At 42.2% G+C, this 19,983-nt stretch overlaps 1 protein-coding gene across 2 annotated transcripts; it reads left to right on the forward strand.

Moving 5' to 3' along the window:
* Positions 1 to 770: 770 nt before the first annotated feature.
* On the forward strand, positions 771 to 14,996 carry LOC135551069 (uncharacterized). Of its 2 annotated transcripts, XM_064982458.1 has the most exons (4): positions 771 to 981; positions 9,086 to 9,182; positions 9,356 to 9,460; positions 11,119 to 14,996. In XM_064982458.1, the coding sequence occupies exons 3-4, from the start codon at positions 9,367 to 9,369 to the stop codon at positions 14,838 to 14,840; spliced, it is 3,816 nt and encodes a 1,271-aa protein (XP_064838530.1). In that variant the 5' UTR covers positions 771 to 981; positions 9,086 to 9,182; positions 9,356 to 9,366; the 3' UTR covers positions 14,841 to 14,996. The 2 variants fall into 2 exon arrangements, 1 of the variants encoding a protein (XP_064838530.1); XR_010457179.1 differs by lacking the exons at positions 9,086 to 9,182; positions 9,356 to 9,460; positions 11,119 to 14,996 and adding an exon at positions 3,902 to 4,641.
* Positions 14,997 to 19,983: the final 4,987 nt, after the last annotated feature.

Raw genomic sequence — 19,983 nt, forward strand, 5'->3', positions numbered from 1 at the left:
AAATTCACTGTGTCGCATATAAAGCACACACAACAGCTACCGCTGGTTCCATGATGACTGAAAACACAACCGTGGGACAAACTAGTGACACATTTCTGAGCAAGGGCAGGGTCCATTTAAAATGTATTCCTTCTTCCCTCGCCCATTGCCCTGCAAGTGTCAACTCATCATATGTCATGATATGTCATCAGGGCAGCAGGGAGCCTAGCGGCAAGACCATTGGGGCAGTAACCGAACAGTTGCTTGTTTGATTACCCGAGACGACAAGGTGAAAATCAGTCGTGTGCCCTTGAGCAAGGCACTTAACCTTCATTTGCTCCAGGGGCGCTGTACTACTATGGCTGACCGTGTAAAAACAACCCACTTCTCTACACCCGCAATAGCATATGCTAAACACGTGTATGTGACAAATAGATTTGATTTGTCCACATAATTTGAGGGGAGAGGGTGTTTTTTACGTGTTTGGAATGCATCCTTTGAATTCGGACTGCAGCCAGAGGCTTACATTCAGTCATGTGATTTCTAAGAAGAGTGTCGGGGTGGGGTGGTCACATGTATTACAAGAAAGAGATATTTCGTCAAAAACAGTACAGTATGAAGATAAGCTAAAGATGATTCTCCAATTCAAATCCCCGATTACACATGTTGACGATGTCATGGCGACGTTGGCAAGCAAAACTCATGCGTAGAAGCAAGTCATCGGGTCTAATGGTCATCTTGCGCCGAACTGCGCATGTGCAGGCAGTGCTCTGTTTCGTCTGTTTCACAACCGTTCCTGGAAATCTTGCGATGCTGCGCCTCTGGGTTTAGAAACTCTGTGATTTGGTCTATAAAACAGGTTGTCAGACACCAGTCTACATCTGGGTAGAGAAACATCCCATACATTCTGAAGTATGTGCTGTACTTGGCTTCTATTTTGAACATCTAATGGTGATTTTTGTTTGGTTGACATCCATCGGCAAACTTCGATGACTTATTAAGGTAGGCTACTATCCCTTATTTCAACGATAGACCGAAACCTGTACTGTCCAATCATTAAAGCTACAATCCGCATTTGGTGAAACTGGCACGTCCGTTTGGGATATTTCAACAAAGAAGACGTTACTTCAAAGGAAGAACACATTTCTTCCATCTGACACAATTGCATAAAATATTCCCACTGCTGGTCGCTCCTCTCTTCCGTTTCATCACTTAAACAATATCAAAGGCGCTGTTTCACCAAATGTAGATTCTAACTTGAATTGATCTTTGAGAAATAACATTGTCAGTGCCTCCAGTTATTGTGGTCCTCAGCTCAGGGATGGGGCTAGGGAAATGTAACCCCTCTCAAATTCTAAAGTGCTCCAGAAGCACGGACTGACAGTCCATGAAATCTGCATTATAGTTTTAACCATATTTTGAATCTATACATTGCTTTACTACATTTACATTTTTTTTTTACCTTTACAAACAATGGAGTAAAAATACGTGTCTTTTTCCCATTAGAACCCAAAATAAACAATCGTACTAAAGCTCATGACGTGTTCACAAGTTATATCCTTCACATTGCGGCTTCTACTGTGTCATTAATTTAAATGTGTATATATGAACCAAACCCCGACTCTATAGCTGTAATAATGTGGATGCTTCATTGAACACAAGAGAACCATCGGGCTCTCCCAGAGGCTCGGCTGGTGCGTAAAACCCGCTGGTGTAATGGGTTCTCACTCGTTGTCGCATAAAGCCTTCTTCATTATTCGGTGTTTTTAATCATTTTCACTGCATCGGAGATAGCATAGCGCACACAGATGCATCATAACACATGAGATGGCCCACCACAAAGGACATCAGGCAAAGCCGTTCATAAATATGTGGGGCCAACTCATAAACGATATGAAACATTTGATATGGACAGTGTTCTTGTTTAACCGTCTAAATGTGGCTTATGGGAAGGAGGTGAAGTCTAATTCTTCGTTTAAACCGTGTGGAGATACAACATTTAATTTCTATAGCCACATGGCTTCTCTTTTTGAGTAATTTGTTTTCAGTCACCTCTACATCTATCTATTAATTAATTGCGTTGCGTCGGAATCGAAAAAGTTCATCGACCCCGACGCAAAGCAATTCATTCGTAGATAGATTTTGTTTTATAAAGTGTCTCACAACTGGCGAGGTGGTATCTCGAGGTCTAATCGTGGATTTATGTTATCCAGGATGTTCAAGGCGCGGGACACCTACTCATTCCAGGCTTTTTAGTTTTTTTTTTTACTATTTTCTATATTGTAGAATAATAGTGACGACATCAACACTATGAAATAACACATATGGAATCATGTAGTAACCAAAAGTGTTAAATCAAAATATATTTGATTCTTAGTTACAGTTTGTTCTGTTTTTGTTGAGGTGTATTAACTGGCTTCTGACAATCCTCTGTTGCATTGCAATAAATAGATTTGTCCGATCTCTTCTGACACAGAAAAATCCACACTTTTTTTTCATTCATCACTTGCGCATTCCACAGATTCTAAACAGCTGTTGAACTGAAAACCAACTCCTATTGATCGTTACTTCTTGTCCTCTCATCCTCTGCGTTGTGTATTCATCTTCCAAATATTCTTATAACAATCAAACTCTCTCCTTGAGCGTTTCTTCTGGAGAGGATACCTGGCTTGATGAAGCTCCACAACACATTAAAACCTTGACCAGAAGGCAGTTACTTAACTCCACACGGTTTAAACAAATAATTAGATTTCACCTTACTATACGCCACATTTCAGACTGTTATACAAGAACACTGTCCATATCCAACTTTGCATATCGTTTATGAGTTTTCCCAACATATTTATGAATGGCTTTGCCTGATGTCCTTGGTGGTAGGCCATCTCATGAATTGATATGATGTATTTAGGTGAGCGGACAACTGGGTCGGTTGATTTGTGAGTTGCCCTTCGTGCCCGCCCCCATGCCCTATAATTCTGTATTTCTTTGTGACTAACTTGTATACAGGTAGACCAGAAAAGCCACATCCCTAATTGGCAGATGAGCGGCAACCCTGATTAGAAGCACCTGCTGCTCAATGCTGTTTTGAATTAAAATAAAATTGTACCTAAAAACTGAAGGCTGTAAAGAAACACAGAGGATGGTGGCAGTTATATTGTCTTGAGGTATTAAAGAAACACAGAGGATGGTGGCAGTTATATTGTCTTGAGGTATTAAAGAAACACAGAGGATGGTGGCAGTTATATTGTCTTGAGGTATTAAAGAAACACAGAGGATGGTGGCAGTTATATTGTCTTGAGGTATTAAAGAAACACAGAGGATGGTGGCAGTTATATTGTCTTGAGGTATTAAAGAAACACAGAGGATGGTGGCAGTTATATTGTCTTGAGGTATTAAAGAAACACAGAGGATGGTGGCAGTTATATTGTCTTGAGGTATTAAAGAAACACAGAGGAAAGTTATATTGTCACAGAGGATGGTGGCAGTTATATTGTCTTGAGGTATTAAAGAAACACAGAGGATGGTGGCAGTTATATTGTCTTGAGGTATTAAAGAAACACAGAGGATGGTGGCAGTTATATTGTCTTGAGGTATTAAAGAAACACAGAGGATGGTGGCAGTTATATTGTCTTGAGGTATTAAAGAAACACAGAGGATGGTGGCAGTTATATTGTCTTGAGGTATTAAAGAAACATTAAAGTTAGCCTTGTTTGACCATCCTGTTTAGTCATGCTGGTGGATCACAAATCCATTAATAGCTTCTACTGAGTCTAAGAACCCACGTGTCTCAAAACAAAATGTAGTTGAAGCTGGAACACATTCTTCAGGAAACAGTACCAAAAAGACAGTACAAAAAATACTGTTTCGAGAGCAAAAGCATTCACTGTCTGTTTTTTGGTTATTTTCACATCTCATCTCTAAGAAAGTCGGAGACCTACAAGATCAACAAGAGAATGGGTGGAGATTGGTCAAAAGATCGAGCGGATCAGGCAGAGAGAGACCGCGATCAAGCCAAAACTGATAAACAGAAAGCGGAGGAGGACAAACAGAAAGCGGAGGAGGACAGACAGAAAGCGGAGGAGGACAGACAGAAAGCGGAGGAGGACAGACAGAAAGCGGAGGAGGACAGACAGAAAGCGGAGGAGGACAAACAGAACATGGAGAAGGACAAGAAAAAGACAGAAGAAGATTACAGGGAGCTCCTAGCTGAGAAAGTGAGAATGGAAACAGAACAAAAGATAGAAGAAAAACAAAGACAGAGGCTTGAGAAGGAAAGACTCAAATTAATAGAACACAATAGACAGCGAGAGAAAAATGAAAAGACAAGAATTCAGCTGGAAAATGCAAAAGGCGATCAGAAAACTGTATGAAATGTATCCACATATTAAGAGACAAAGGCATAAACGGTTAAATGATCCACATAATGAATTATTGGACAAGGCACACAATCATTGTCTACCTTTAATATCCACAATTGCGCTGCCTGTTTTATTTTCCCCAAATGATGTGCTTAAAGGGATAGTTCACACAAATGACATAGTGATTTAATAACCCTGTTAGCCGTTTTTGTTTATCTGGCTGCTGCCACCAAATGCTTTTCAAACCAATGCCTGTCAATATCTGAGAATCCTCTGTAGCTTTGCAATAAATAGATTCTATTGATGCCTTGTTGTCTGATCTCTTCTCTGACACGTCACACCTGACACAACAAAAATCCAAACAGTTTATTCAGGATGTATTTACATTCAACTCTGATAGGCCAGCATTCAATGCAAGGCATGCTTTATATAAAATGTACATGTTTCTTGACCAGACAAAGTATGTTAGCCAGTGGCGCTTCCGGGGCTTCAGCCCTGGATGTTAATGGTCCAGCCCTGACCCTTTTGATGGTATTATTATTATCAATATTATAAAAAAAAAATATACATTTCACTCTGAGTTTCCATAACCACACATCAGTTGCGCTATGCACATTTTAATGACTAAAATAAACTATCCAATATACTTTGCTAGGCAGTAGCAGGAACTGCAAGAAACCCCTGGTGTGATTCAGTGTCTGCTGTGATTGGTCGAGATATAACAACACAGTGGACCGCTCCCGTCCCTTGACCCCACCCCTACAGCACCGGTTAGATGTCAATCCCATCACTCAGTAAAATGCCTCAACATAACACAACAAATATGGATATTCAGATTTTTCTCCGAAAGGCAAAAAAAGCGATCAGGTTGAGTAGTGAATGAGGTGGAGAGGATAGAACAGTCAGAAAAGTCAGTGCAGCAGCAGAGTTAGCTGCAGGTTTGTTGGCAGCTAACTAGTCTCCATCAGCATAAGGGTAGGCTAATGCTAATAAGCTAGTGTTAAGTTTCAGTATCCTAAAGGTGTTGGATGTCAGTCTGAGTTATCTAACAGTATATTTAGTGAATGGGAAAGCTAAGGATGTTGATAGAAGTCATGATACTAGGAAAAGTAGTTATTTCCAGCAAGTGTATTTGATGGGTTTCGTTTCTGTAGCTAGCTAGCTAGCTTCTGTAGCTAGCTGAGACCGAAGAGATGAGCAACTGGTTCTGACTGAAGCGCATATCTTCTGACAGTGACACAGTGCCCCCCTGTGGACGGAAGCTGAACTTTACTACAACATATTTAATCCTTTTCAAAATGAGCAATGTTGAGAACTGATTAAATGAATCATAGGTCTTATAACCCATATCATTCTACATGTAAACATGCTTGGCTCATGTCTGTTATTTCCATATAGGCTATGTAACTATTTCTAAAGATCTGGTCATTATTAAATTGGTGAAATTATTTCATTGTGCTTTTATTTTTGACTCTTTATTCATTTAGCTACTTACTTGTTCTATTGCTGTTGCATTGCAGAGAGGTGAACCGGCAAGAAGGGGCAGGGCAGCCAGAAAGAGTGGGGGAAAGATGGCCAGCTTTGTGGTTAATGTTTTAAATACATAGGCCTTTAAATTGTGTCCTCAAATGTTATGTAATGGTAGAACTGACGAGGTCTGTTAACTCATTCAATTCTAAAAGTCAAATTTTCTTTGGCTCAAGTCTCTTTATATTCATAAAGCCTAGGGGGCTATGTAGCTTCTTATCTATCGTGTTTGGAGTTGTGTTGCGCTGTTATGTGAACATTTTAAATGTTTCTTTACAGTCGAGTTGCCCTGGTTGTGTCAGTATACTAGGATACTAGGAGAGGGCTGTAAATGTATACCTGCCAAACCGTTCGGCTTGGGGACCTTGGTTTGGTCCGCACTTTGAACCCGAATGAATACAAAAAAATAATGTTTTAATGTAAACACTAGGCCTATAGGCTATGCTTACACTGTGTTGGATGCCATTGTCCCGTAAGTAAAACTGTAAAAACATTGTAGGTTATTCTGCTTTCATTTTGGAATCGCAGTCACTTTACAACAGCGATGGACAGAGTTGTGGATAAAACGTTAATAGTATGTTCTCCACTGCTCAACGAGAATCGCCGAAAGATGGAATTCAAATTATGGAATTAAAAATGTATGGTACAATGACCAAGAGCCAAAAGGTAGGCTGCTATTTAATCATCTGAACAGTGTTATTTGTAACTGTAGGACAGGAAGAAAGCACATGCAGTGTAGCTAGCTATCCACAGCTGGCAGCACATAAGTAATCATCAATTCGTAGTGCAGCTGCATGCGGCCAAGATCGTAATGTCTGTGGTAAATTTGGGCAGACTTTGGATATCCCTATGGGGCTAGTTAGGGACCATAGGTAAATTATACAGTACATGGTGAAATATGTTAAAATTCCAATAGCTCCAAATGTCAATGACTTAACCTCAAACCAACTGTAAATTGTATAAATGCCTTTGCAAATATTGAAAGCATTAATGAGAACTAAAAGGTGTGCAACATGAAAATATTGTCTCCTTTACATTGTGTAATTTATTGACGATCCCTAACTAACCCTGGAGATGGGCTATTCAAAGTCAGGTTGCACACCAGCCAGCTGAAGCTAATTGGTGAACTAATTTGGCTAACTAATCCCACAGGAGACACCCACATGGAACCACACTCTGAAACTAACTCATGGATGAGTTCAGTCATGGCTGCTAGCAGTTCTTAATGAACCAAACCTGAAATGAGGCTAAATCAGGGAGGGCAGTCAACCTTTACATCTATCTGATGACATGTTGCACCTCTTCCTTGCTAGCTTTCAGAGCCGAGGAGGACGGATGAGAATAGCAGGCCAGTGGAGCACTTAGAACAGCAGCAGCCAGAGTCAAATGGTAGAGAAAGGAGGATTTAGGTGACCTAGACACAGGCCCGAAACAAGCTACCTCAGTATCCCCCTGGCCATTCTGGATTGCAAAACTAAAGAGACCCAGCAGACAAGACACAGAGATAGATGGCAACAGAGGAGTAGATGAGGCACAAAACACAGAGACAGCAACACAACAATAGGATATGATGCAGAGACACCAGAAGAACATAACAGAAGATGATAGACAAAGAGACTGTAACAAACAAGAACCTGAGACCGCAACAGACGAGGAAACAGAGAAAGTGACAGAGTAGATGGAGAGTGAACAGAGATGGGTTTAGCACACAATCACTTCAAACTGCTCTATAGATTCTAATTAGTGAAAAAGTTCAACATGGTTTACAAAGGATTTGCAGGTAAAAAAGCCTGTGAAATGACTATTAAAACAATTGTTTACGTTTACAGTTTTTACAATCAGGACAGGATTAGAGAGGAGGGTAGACAAGAGACTAGAGAAAATGATGGTGTCTGCTGTGTGCTCATGTCAGCGATTGGGTGCAGAGATGTAGCGGACTCAGGCGCAAGACGCAGGTTTGAGCAACACAACTGAGTTTACTCACAAAAATCAAGCAATATTCCAAGTAGGAAAATACATACAAACTAACACCTACAACAACCACTAAGTGTCGCGGTTCCTCCTGCAGGTAGAGGAGGGTCGTTAGTGAGGAGGGTCTCTCTCTCTCTCTCTCTCTCTCTCTCTCTCTCTCTCTCTCTCTCTCTCTCTCTCTCTCTCTCTCTCTCTCTCTGCTCCTCCAGGTATGATCCTGTTTTGTTTGTAGTTTTCACTCAGTCATTCACACACACAGATTCACCCATCCCTGCACTTTACATACACCTTACATTATGATACTTTCACACCTCATTCCCTTTTCTTTGTTTAAAGTTAATAGTTTGGTTTATAATAAAGAACCTTTTTGATTGGCCTATACCTGTTGTTCGTGTCCCCTCATTTTTGCCGCTTTAATCAGTTTGGCCTGTTGGGCAAGTCTGTCTGTTTGAAGTTGTTGAGGGGTTTTTGGCAATACACTGTAGATCAAAAATCGAATCATATCAAACTGTATTTGCCATATGCGCTGAATACAACAGGTGTAGATCTTACCGTGAAATGCTTACTTACGAGCCCTTAACCAACAATGCAGAGTTTAAAAAAGTAAGACATTTGCTAAATAAACTAAAGTAAAAATAGTTTTCCAGGCTAGAGACCTACAGTAGCTACTATAATTGAGTTCTGGCAGTGTCTGCTGTGGCTGGTGGGAAAGGTACAAGTTAACTCGAATATCTCATCTCTCAATGTTCATCTCAAAGTGCACCAAATTCCCGCGTTTAGCTGTTGAAGTTCCATTTTTTGGGGGGAGCTGAGCACCCAATGTCTTCAAATTCTAGAAACTCCCAATGATGTTAGCATGGCTTATAGTTGCATAAATGATGACAATGATGTACGGTTTTATTTCTCCATTGTTTACAAACAAGAAAGTAAACCATATATAGCTTCAAAATACATTTTAAAAACTATCCTGTGAATATCATCTAGAGCACTGACTGACAGCCCTTCGAGAGGGTTACCAGCCTCATCCAAAAGCTAAGCTGAATGCCAAAACAAGAGGTGTGGCTGCCGTTTTGCTGAAGAATGATTCCAGAGTGAAAACGTTTCTAATCACAATTGTAACATGTCTCCTATTTTATTTATTTTTACCCTTGGTGCATTACTTCAGTCAAATCTTTAGGTGGATTGTTTTAATTAAGACTGTATTATGTCTGCCAGTCATCAACATGTACAGTGTCTTTGTGTTTCTGCAGTTCAAGGGTTTTATCCAAAGAAATAAGAGCACCAACCGTCAGGGCTCCAGAGACCTCTTTCTGTTCAGAAAGAACATCAAGACTGGTGGACAAAGATGTGAGTGACTCAAATGTTTACATAACATACCGTATCAGTGATATTTTACACACGCTGCATTGCCTGGGCAATGAGCAAAACAAATATGATTTTATGTTTGACGGCCAAATGATCTGTTGAAATTTTCTAACACTGGGGCTGCTGAAGTAACCCCAGGTCTGATATGTTTTCAGAACACTGAGTCATGTCTGACTTGGAGACCATCGAGCTAGCCGCTCTGGGCCGACCCTTCCAGCTGGGGATGCTGTATGACTGTCGTAGAGATGTCCTCATTCCAGGTACAGGAAACTATTCCTCTTTGGTTTGGAGGTAATCAGTATGCATCATCTTAAATTCATTGACAGTTGTTTCCACCATTGAGTTGGATAGAGGGCACACTGTTCCCACGGGAACACCAGCACACTGTTCCAGCACGGGGAACACCATTGAGTTGGATAGAGGGCACACTGTTAAAGCACGGGGAACACCATTGAGTTGGATAGAGGGCACACTGTTCCAGCACGGGGAACACCAGGGCACACTGTTCCAGCACGGGGAACACCATTGAGTTGGATAGAGGGCACACTGTTCCAGCACAGAGAACACCATTGAGTTGGATGGACTGTTCCAGCACAGAGAACACCATTGAGTTGGATAGAGGGCACACTGTTTCCAGGCACACTGTTCCAGCACAGGAACACCATTGAGTTGGATAGAGGGCACACTGTTCCAGCACGGGGAACACCATTGAGTTGGATAGAGGGCACACTGTTCCAGAACACCATTGAGTTGGATAGAGGGCACACTGTTCCAGCACGGGGAACACCATTGAGTTGGATAGAGGGCTGTTCCAGCACGGGGAACACCATGAGGGCTTTAAAGTAGTTACTATGGATTAAGGAAGAATCAGCAGGAGGGTTCAGCCAATGAATTGCACTCCTGAACAGACATTCCATAACTGCAGATGTCAGTAAATCACCAACCTTGGCTTTATACTTGTTCAGACTATATACTGTAACACTCCACACAGTAGGTGGTGGTCTGCACCTTCACAGTTTATTCACTAACTGATAATACATTCATAGAAGTTGAAGAAGACATTGGGGCCATAATTGTGAACATACAGTTTCTCCAGCTCAAAATGTGTCTCAGCTAAATTAAAATAGTTGATTTACTTGCACGTGACAGAATGCTAAATTGTAGCTGGTCCCATCAGATAGCATGGCATAAGTTAGCGCTATGCTAACATCACCAGGTGGCAGGGATTTATATTCTGACCGATCCATCTTGAAGACCCAGATTGAATTATGTAATCCTTCCTTAGCCCAAAGGAAGAATCTCCCAGTTGACTACTTCAAATGGCTAAAGTCCTGAATGGAGCTGCCCATGCTAAAACAGGCTTTTGGGCACTAAAGTCCTATATGATATTGTCACAGAAGCGGTCATTGCAGAGAGAGATGATCTTTCTGGTGCAGCTCTATGGTTACCACAGAGTAAGAAAAGCTAGAGGATGCACTTGGGACAAAAGGGTGATGGCATGCAAGTTGGTTTTGAAGTGTTCATATAGTAGTAATGCTGTCAATGGCAAAGATGGCACTTTCTTAATGATTGTATGTGGCACCATTTGTCCCTGTAGGGGAATGTTCTAGAAAGAACTCTTTCTGATTCCAAATAGCACCTTTTATTTGGAACAAAGGTTCTATTTGACCTGAAAGAAGCTCCAGATAGAACCCCTTTCCAGACTGGTTCACATGGTGCTACAGAGCATTCTTTACTTCTGAGGGTAGGAGGTGTAGGTTTTCTAACTATGGGTTGACACCTAGAATATTTACTTTGAGTTAAATATTTACCCTAAATTAGTTATTTGAATGAAACCATGTTTACATATAGAAATATTTACACGTTGGAGTATAATTTTCAAAATAAATGTTCTTTGGTCATTATCTGTAAACTGCAGGTATCACTCTCTGGGATTCTGAGATGCTTCAGAAACACATCAATGTCCGTCCACAACCGAACACCGACTTCAAAATCATTGCTTCAGACTCAAGTGAAGCCAAGTCAGAAGCTTTGAATGTGTCTGCATCTCTTGAGGCCAGTTTTCTTGGTGGCTTAGTCAGCGTGAAGGGTTCTGCTGAATTCCTACATGACAAAAAGACCTCAAAGCGTCAGTCTAGGGTTTCTCTGCAGTACCGTACCACCACTCGCTTCGAGCAGTTGACCATGGACCACCTGGGGGCAGGAAATGTGAAATACTCTAATGTCTTACAAGAGGGCTCTTCAACCCATGTGGTGACTGGCTTGCTCTACGGAGCGCAGGCCTTCTTCGTTTTTGACCAAGAGGTTTCCTCAGGAGAAAACCACCAGGACATCAAGGGAAACCTGCAGGCCACAATAAAAAAGATCCCTCTCATGTCAATAGAAGGGCAGGGAAATTTGAAGATGAGTGACGAAGAGAAGAGAGAGGCCAATAAATTCAACTGCACATTCCATGGTGATTTTGCACTAGAAAACAACCCTGTCACCTTTGAAGATGCCATCAAGGTGTATGCTGGCCTGCCACGTCTGCTAGGGGAGAACGGAGAACATGCTGTGCCCATGACCGCCTGGCTCTATCCTCTCAAGAACCTGGACTCTGCAGCTGCCCAGCTAGTCAGGCAGATCAGTGTTAGCCTGGTGCGTCGTGCACAGCGACTCTTGGACGGACTGGACAATACTGATGTACAATGCCAGGACATGATGAAGGAAGACATGGCTTTCAAGTTCCCTGAACTCAAAGCCAAGCTCAACAAGTTCAGGGACTTGTGCTCAGAGTACAAGCTGGTGTTCCAGAAAGGTCTCTGCAAGGTTCTTCCCAACATAAGAGGAGGAGGAATGGAGGAGGAAGAGCTGATAAAAATGCTCAACAGCAAAGAACGTTCTCCATTCCAGAATGACCTCATGATCACGTACCTGGACGACAGAGAGAGAGAGATGAATGTTGTCAGTTCTTACCTTGACATAATGAAAGAGGTACAAGTTGTGTACTCAAGCAGTGAATTGGATGGATTAGTGCTTGATAAAGCTAATGATTATGTAGTGTGTTTTGCATTATCCTATTTGAAGGAGAAAGAAGAGTATGTGGTAGTCCTGGAGAACTACTTGCTGGAACAATCTAAGAGTGATTTTTCACAGACACCTTACAACCCCAACGCAGTCGGGAAGACTGCAGCAGAAAAGTGGTTTCGCTCAGGGGAGGTAACGACCCTAACCAGACAAACCATAAATCTGTTCCTAGACTTCAAAGAGTCAAATGAAAGCAGAGAAAATATTGCATTCTGCATTGCATCAATTCCAAACAAATTCCTCACTGCATCCTCCATCCATGTCTATGAGAGAGGGACACTTTTGAGTCCACAGTATGAGCTGCCATCAAAGCCAGGTATTCCCACCATCAAGAGTCTGGGGCATGACTGTGTCCACTTGCAAGTCAACCCTCCCAACCTTGGTGTTACCTCTGTGGAGTCATACCAGGTTTTGTACCAGGCTGAGCAGGCTGACTCTGAGTGGATCGAGGTCAAATTGGGTGCTACAACTAACCAGATCACCATCAGTCGTTTGGACCCTTACAAAAAGTACCGCTTTAGCTGCAAGGCGGTATGTAAACCTGGTGTGAGCCTCTCCAGTGAATGGACAGAATACGTCAGGACCCGCCCATGTAGCCCCCCTGGACCCCCCGTAGAGAAGAGGATAGAATCAGGAAGTATCCGAGTGAACTGGGACATTCCTACCATGGTGGGAGATGATGTTGAAGTCATTGGTTATGTGGTTGAATACAGAAAGAGTGTAAAGACTATAAACAATCAGATGTGGCACACCATCAAAACCACCACTAGAGAGAGTACACTGGAAGGACTAGAGGCTGACACTGCATACAGCATCAGAGTCTCTGCTAACTGTGGCGAAACAGGGAATAGTCTTCCCAGTCCTGAGACTGTGCTGACAACCCTTAGGGTCTCTGATCCCCAACCGAAGACTAACAAATCAACCGGAGCAAAAAGTGAGGAATTCCTCAAAAAATCTCAGAAGGTGGAAAATGGAAAACCCTCAATCCACTGGCTGAATCTGGAACAGAAGTTCGGTGTAAAGGAAAGTTTTGACCAGTACACATTTGGGAGGAAAGTTGAGCAAGGGAATAACAAGGTGATATTGCTTTTGGGGGCCACAGGTGCAGGAAAAACAACTCTGGTCAATGTCATGATAAACTACATCCTCGGGGTAAAGTGGGAAGACTATTATCGCTTTAAGCTCATCCATGAGGTGACCAACAAGTCACAGGCTGAGAGTCAGACTGTGGTTGTGACATCATATGAGCTCTACAACCAGCCAGGCTTTCAGATTCCTTATTCTCTGACCATCATTGACACACCAGGGTTCGGAGACACCAGAGGAATTGCTGAAGATAAAATGCTCACCCAGATGATGAAGAATTTCTTGTGTCATCCTTTAGGGATTGATCACATTGATGCAGTCTGCTTTGTAGTGCAGGCATCACTTGTTCGTCTCAGTCCTTCCCAGAGATACATCTTTGATTCCATCCTGTCCATCTTTGGAAAGGATGTTGCTGAAAACATCCTGATGCTTGTGACATTTGTTGATGGGAAGCAAATACCGGTGCTAGAGGCCATCAAAGCTGCAAATCTGCCCTGTAAGAAAGACAAGAAGGGGCTACCAACCCATTTCAAATTCAACAGTTCATTTCTGTTCTCAAAGGAGACGGAGAGCAGCTCTGAAGAGGATGATTCTGATGATGATCATAAGGCCCAGTGTCCAGAGCAATGGAGGTCAACTTTCAAGGAGATGAAGAAATTTTTCCAAGAACTTGAAAGCATTGAGAGCAAAGATCTGACCCTGACAAAGAACGTTCTGAAAGAACGTGAGCTTCTGGAGAAGACCATGACACGCCTGACCCCTCAGATCACAGCAGGTCTGTCAAAGCTAAGTGAGATCAAAAGCTTCAAACAGTGTCTGGAGAACGAGGACGAGAACATGAAACAGAACAAAAACTTTGAGACTGAGGTAAATGTGCTGCAGGTGAAGAGAAGCAAATTAGCCCAGGACTTTGCAACAAACTGCCAGATATGCAATTTTACATGTCACACCTGCTGCTTCCTCCCAAATGAGGATGACATTAAAAGTTGTGCTGTGATGGATGATGATGGCAACTGTACCATATGTCCAGCAAAATGCTCTTCCACTGACCACGACAGGGAACAAGTCTTGTTGACATATGAAACAAAGACTGAGAAAAAGACTATCCAAGAACTGAAGGACAACTTCATGAAGGCGTGGGGCAAGTCTATGGAAACCAAGGAGATGCTGGATAAGCTTGAGGATGAGTTTCAGATGATCCAGGACGCACTGATGAATTTGATCAAGCAGTCTTCTGACTGTCTCAAGAGACTTAATGATGTTGCCCTGAAACAAAGCTCTCTCTCCACTGTGGAGTACATTGACATACTCATTCGCACAGAGGAGGACGAACGCAAGCCAGGCTTCGAGGATCGGATCGTAGGGTTGAAGAAAATGAAGGCAGAGTCTGAGATTCTGGATAAGATTGCAAAAGGAGAAGCTTTACTCCCAAATGAGAGATCATTCTTAAAGGATAAAGAGGATAGAGGGCAGGAGGTTCCAACATAAGCCGGGGATGATGTCCTGATAACATTATCTGGAAACCAAATTGAGTCTCCATTTTGAACATTAAGCTGCCCAATGTTGCAGGAACGTTTGTGTTTGCTGGGAAGATCCAACTGAGATCTGGGGTTCATTGGATTTGTATTAAAACTCTTAGCCTCGTGTAAAGCCATATGTTAATTTGTCCACCCCAAGGTCACTGAACAAAAATTACGGCCTACTTTAGATCTAGATTAAATCAGAGCTACATAGCAAATCATTGTTTTTGATTAGGCAATGTCAGAGGTGCAGGGACGGCCTTCCATTTAGGCAAGATTGTGTTGGCAATTGTCTGCCGCCCTCCAGCACCCCTGATCGGCTACAACACTGCCAGCAGCACCCCAGCCACCAGCTCATAGCTTTGCTGCAGTTCCCGCCTCCACCCCATTCCCGCTTCTCCCGAAGTGCAGTCCCACTATCCTTGGTAGCTATGTTGATGTGTGTGTTTTTATTTGGGATAATCCAATTGTAAAACATTAATAAAAAGGAATCTGCCAATTAAATTATTGTTTTGTATTTTGTGTGTGATGAATACGATTAGTGATTAAGGCAGTAGCCTAACCTAGCCTGTTAACGTTAGCTAGCTACTACTAGTGGAAATAATTTTAGCTAAAAGTAAGCTATAAAGATTTTAAACAATTTGTTACCATGTCTAAGAGACATAAACTATCAGGGAGCCGGTGTGGAGAATGATAGGCCATTAATTTGCAAAGAACGACGAGACCCGTTTGCTGATTCTAGCAATGAAGAGGGCAAACCGGAGGATTCCGAGCCATGTATTTCCACTGATGATTACAGCTCTCTGGCTGGTCAAGAACACGTGGTCACAGGCCTAGCCACACCTCCAAACAATGCCGGAGAAGACCCTACTATCTTCAACTCAGTTTAATCCTTTCTCATGGTTGGTGTCTTGACAAATTTGTCCAAAATCGTGTGACATAAAGCACTACATTTCTTACCTTGCATTCATGGCCGTGTTTGTTGTTCTATCATTTTTTAACCATTTATCAGTTAAATGAGACATTGAATTTGATCCCGGTAAGAATCCTGGATGTTGCTCTGACAGTTCTTTGTTTGGTGATTTTTGGAAATGCTCGGTAACTAGGCTTATGTAACATTTAGTGTTTCCTTATGTTACTGTGTGAATATAGTTTTCATGGGCACACAAATCCAAATGTATGTGATTACAAAATCGAATGCTTCTAACTGATATATTCTTCTTTTTTTTGGAGGGTGATCAGCTTAATATTGCGGAAAAAATGTTGCTTCCAATGTAATTATCTGCATCATTTCCAATCCCCCATATTTTTGTTGGTAAATATATATATCCATACACGCATGCATATATATACACATATATACATACACATACCTATATAGACATACATACTTTTTTAAAGAATATACCTTTATTATTATTCCCCACAAACCCTTCCGCCGATCCCCCAATTGGAGTAAACTAATAAACACTTCTGCTTCTACCTTCAATCCATACATCTTATACACACTCTACAGACACAGTCTACTTTACAATAGTTCTCTCTTGTTTGTTCTTAGTCCTTCCTCTATTTCTGATGTCCATCCAGTTTGATTTCTATTTGTAACTGTGCTATTTCACAAAAGCTCCGAACCTATATACATTCTACAGATCCCTTATGCCCTACATTGTTTATCTTGTTATTAGTCCCACCCTTCAGCTCCACTCAACCCCTCCCATCTGTCTCTCAACATCATCCATTTCGGATTTTTACTTGCCATATATTTTTCAACTGTGCTGTGATGCTTCACAAAATAATTCAACCTTCCTATTCTCATAGCTTCTACAGATTGTAAATTAAAAATAAACATTTTTGCTAAAATAATTATTGTATTATTGATTGATTTACTATGGCTTTTCAAATGACCCAGTATTGCTATCTGCAGTGTTAGTTCTAGGCAAATGTTGCAATTCTTCCGCCATTCCTGGACCTGTGACCAAAAATGAGCTACATATGGACAATACCAAAATAAATGATCTAATGACTCTGCCTCCTCACAGCAGAATCTGCAGAGCTGGGATACTGATATATTCTTAACTTGAATATTTAAAACCAAAATCATCAGTCATTAACTTGGTTCTTCAATAATTCAGCATAATTCTTGGTGGATGCGCATTTCGTCCTGCTGTTTTTATTACGTTGTGATATTTTCACACATCAAATGTATTTTCTGAATGACAGTCAAGTGACCAACAGCCGTTGTGATACAGCACTCGATGCAAAAGCCAAAGTGCGGGGCAAATATTGTTCGCGAGAAATGTCCAGAATGTTTTGTTGTCTCATTCGTTAACACAGTGAAGACAATTGTGCCGTGGTCCATATTAGATCTAACATCCTTAGCAGATGATTGATGTTGATCATCTGTCTGCTTGATTTACAGCAGGGTCACGTTAGATTGAACAGAGAACGAGTCAAGGTAATGAGTTAAAGTTTTATTGGATACAGAGTCTACTGTGCGCAATTGTGTAGCATAGACTATTGGGTATGGAAGTGTAACGTACCTCTCCTCGCCCCAACCTGGGCTCGAACCAGGGACCCTCTGCACACATTAACCAGTCACTCACGAAGCATCATTACCCATCACTTCACAAAAGCTGCGGCCCTTGCAGAGCAAGGGGAACAACTATTTCTAGGTCTCAGAGCTAGTGACGTCACCTACTGAAACACTATTAGCACGCACCCCCGCTAACTAGCTAGCCATTTCACATCGGCCACAGAAACATGGCCTTAACTACATATGAGGACACAGAGGTCTGTGGATTTTTTGGCCAATTAATATTTTTTATTGCATGACAAGATAAAAAAAAATAGTAAAGGGTCGCTCCTCGTTTATTTGATTTTAATCTGAAATCAACAATTCATAAACTTTTTTTTATTTTCAAAAGGAAATTTTAAATAATGATTTGATTATTGTGTTTTTATAATTATTGGTTCTAGTTCAACCCGTGAAAACAGGGCCATATTAAGAAATTATAGGCCTAGGGGCTTTGTTTAAAAAAATAATGCACACTGACTCACATAATGATGGAGATGAAGACATAGGCTACCCACAGTGATGGCCATTGTGCTTGCTGTGGCAATAGTCATCTCAAGATGAGCAACTTTGAAAAACAGTGCTGCTGATAGCTAGAAATTGGGAGTTGAGATTTTTTAAAATATTGTTTCTACATACAGATTAGTCATCTCTTTTCAGCAGTAGGAATTTGCTTTCCAAGCTATACATTTTTCCCAGCATTGTATTTTGAAATCTGCAAAAGGCAAACAGACAGTTGCAACCAGCCATAGAAATATACTGAACAAAAATATAAACGCAACATGCAATAATTTCAGACTTTATTGAGTTACAGTTCATATAAGGAAATCAGTCAACTGAAATAAATAAAATAGGCTCTAATCTATGGATTTCACATGACTTGGAATACAGATATGCACCTTTGCAGCGCGACACATCTCCTTCCCATAGAGTGGATCAGGCTGTTGACTGTGGCCTGTGGACTGTGGATTGTTGTTCCACCCCTTTTCAAAGGCTGTGCGAAGTTGCTGGATTTTTGGCGGGATATCAGATATGAAGGTAAGACACAGATGCAGACCATGTCGAATTAACTATGGCTTAATAATCCAACAGGGGCAGGCAATAGACAGGTCAAGGCAGGCAGGTGTCAGTAAACCAGAGGTGGGGCAACGGTACAGGACGGCAGGCAGGCTGGTCAGGCAGTCAGGGTCAGAGTCAGGACAGGCAAGGGTCAAAACCAGGAGGGCGAGAAAAGGAGAAACTGGGAAAAGCCGGAGCCGAGACAAAAAAACGCTGGTTGACTTGACAAACAATATGACCTGGCAACAGACAAACAGAGAACACAGGTATAAATACACAGGGGATAATGGTGAAGATGGGCGACACCTGGAGGGGGATGGAGACAGTCACAAAGACATGTGAAACAGATCAGGGTGTGACACGGGAACTGGAACACGAGCATCCCAAACATGCTCAATGGCTGATGCAGGCTATGGAAGAACTGGAACATCTTCATCTTCCAGGAATTGTGTCCAGATCCTTGAGACATGGGGCTGTGCATTATCATGCTGAAACATGAGGTAATGGCATTTTTTTTATGAATGGCATGACAATGGGCCTCACGATTTAGTCACGGTATCTCTGTGCATTCAAATTGCCATCGATAAAATGCAATTGTGTTCATTGTCCGTAGCTTATGCCTGCCCATACCATAAACCCACCAGCACCATGGGGCGCTCTGTTCACAATGTTGACATCAGCAAACCGCTCATGACCCACATGACGCTATACACTCGCCCACACTACGCCATCCTCGCCGTTTGCCATCAGTACAATTGAAACCGGGATTAATCTGTGAAGAGCATACTTCTCTAGCGTGCCAGTGGCCGTTGAATGTGAGCATTTTCCCACTGAAGTCGGTTACAACGCCAAACTGCAGTCAGGCTAAGACCCTGATGAGGATGACGAGTGCGGTGATGAGCTTACATTTACATTTACATTTAAGTCATTTAGCAGACGCTCTTATCCAGAGCGACTTACAAATTGGTGAATTCACCTTCTGACATCCAGTGGAACAGCCACTTTACAATAGTGCATCTAAGTCATTAAGGGGGGGGGGGAGAAGGATTACTTATCCTATCCTAGGTATTCCTTGAAGAGGTGGGGTTTCAGGTGTCTCCGGAAGGTGGTGATTGACTCCGCTGTCCTGGCGTCGTGAGGGAGTTTGTTCCACCATTGGGGGGCCAGAGCAGCGAACAGTTTTGACTGGGCTGAGCGGGAACTGTACTTCCTCAATGGTAGGGAGGCGAGCAGGCCAGAGGTGGATGAACGCAGTGCCCTTGCTTGGGTGTAGGGCCTGATCAGAGCCTGGAGGTACTGCGGTGCCGTTCCCCTCACAGCTCCGTAGGCAAGCACCATGGTCTTGTAGCGGATGCAGCTTCAACTGGAAGCCAGTGGAGAGAGCGGAGGAGCGGGGTGACGTGAGAGAACTTGGGAAGGTTGAACACCAGACGGGCTGCGGCGTTCTGGATGAGTTGTAGGGTTTAATGGCACAGGCAGG

Source organism: Oncorhynchus masou, chromosome 12 (assembly GCF_036934945.1).
Source record: "Oncorhynchus masou masou isolate Uvic2021 chromosome 12, UVic_Omas_1.1, whole genome shotgun sequence".
NCBI lineage: Eukaryota > Metazoa > Chordata > Actinopteri > Salmoniformes > Salmonidae > Oncorhynchus > Oncorhynchus masou.

Bases quoted from the DNA above. Each gene is read 5' to 3' on its own strand.
- LOC135551069 (XM_064982458.1), top strand. From the start codon at position 9,367: ATGTCTGACTTGGAGACCATCGAGCTAGCCGCTCTGGGCCGACCCTTC. The intron at 9,461-11,118 runs GTACAGGAAACT...TGTAAACTGCAG, and splicing joins TAGAGATGTCCTCATTCCAG to GTATCACTCTCTGGGATTCT.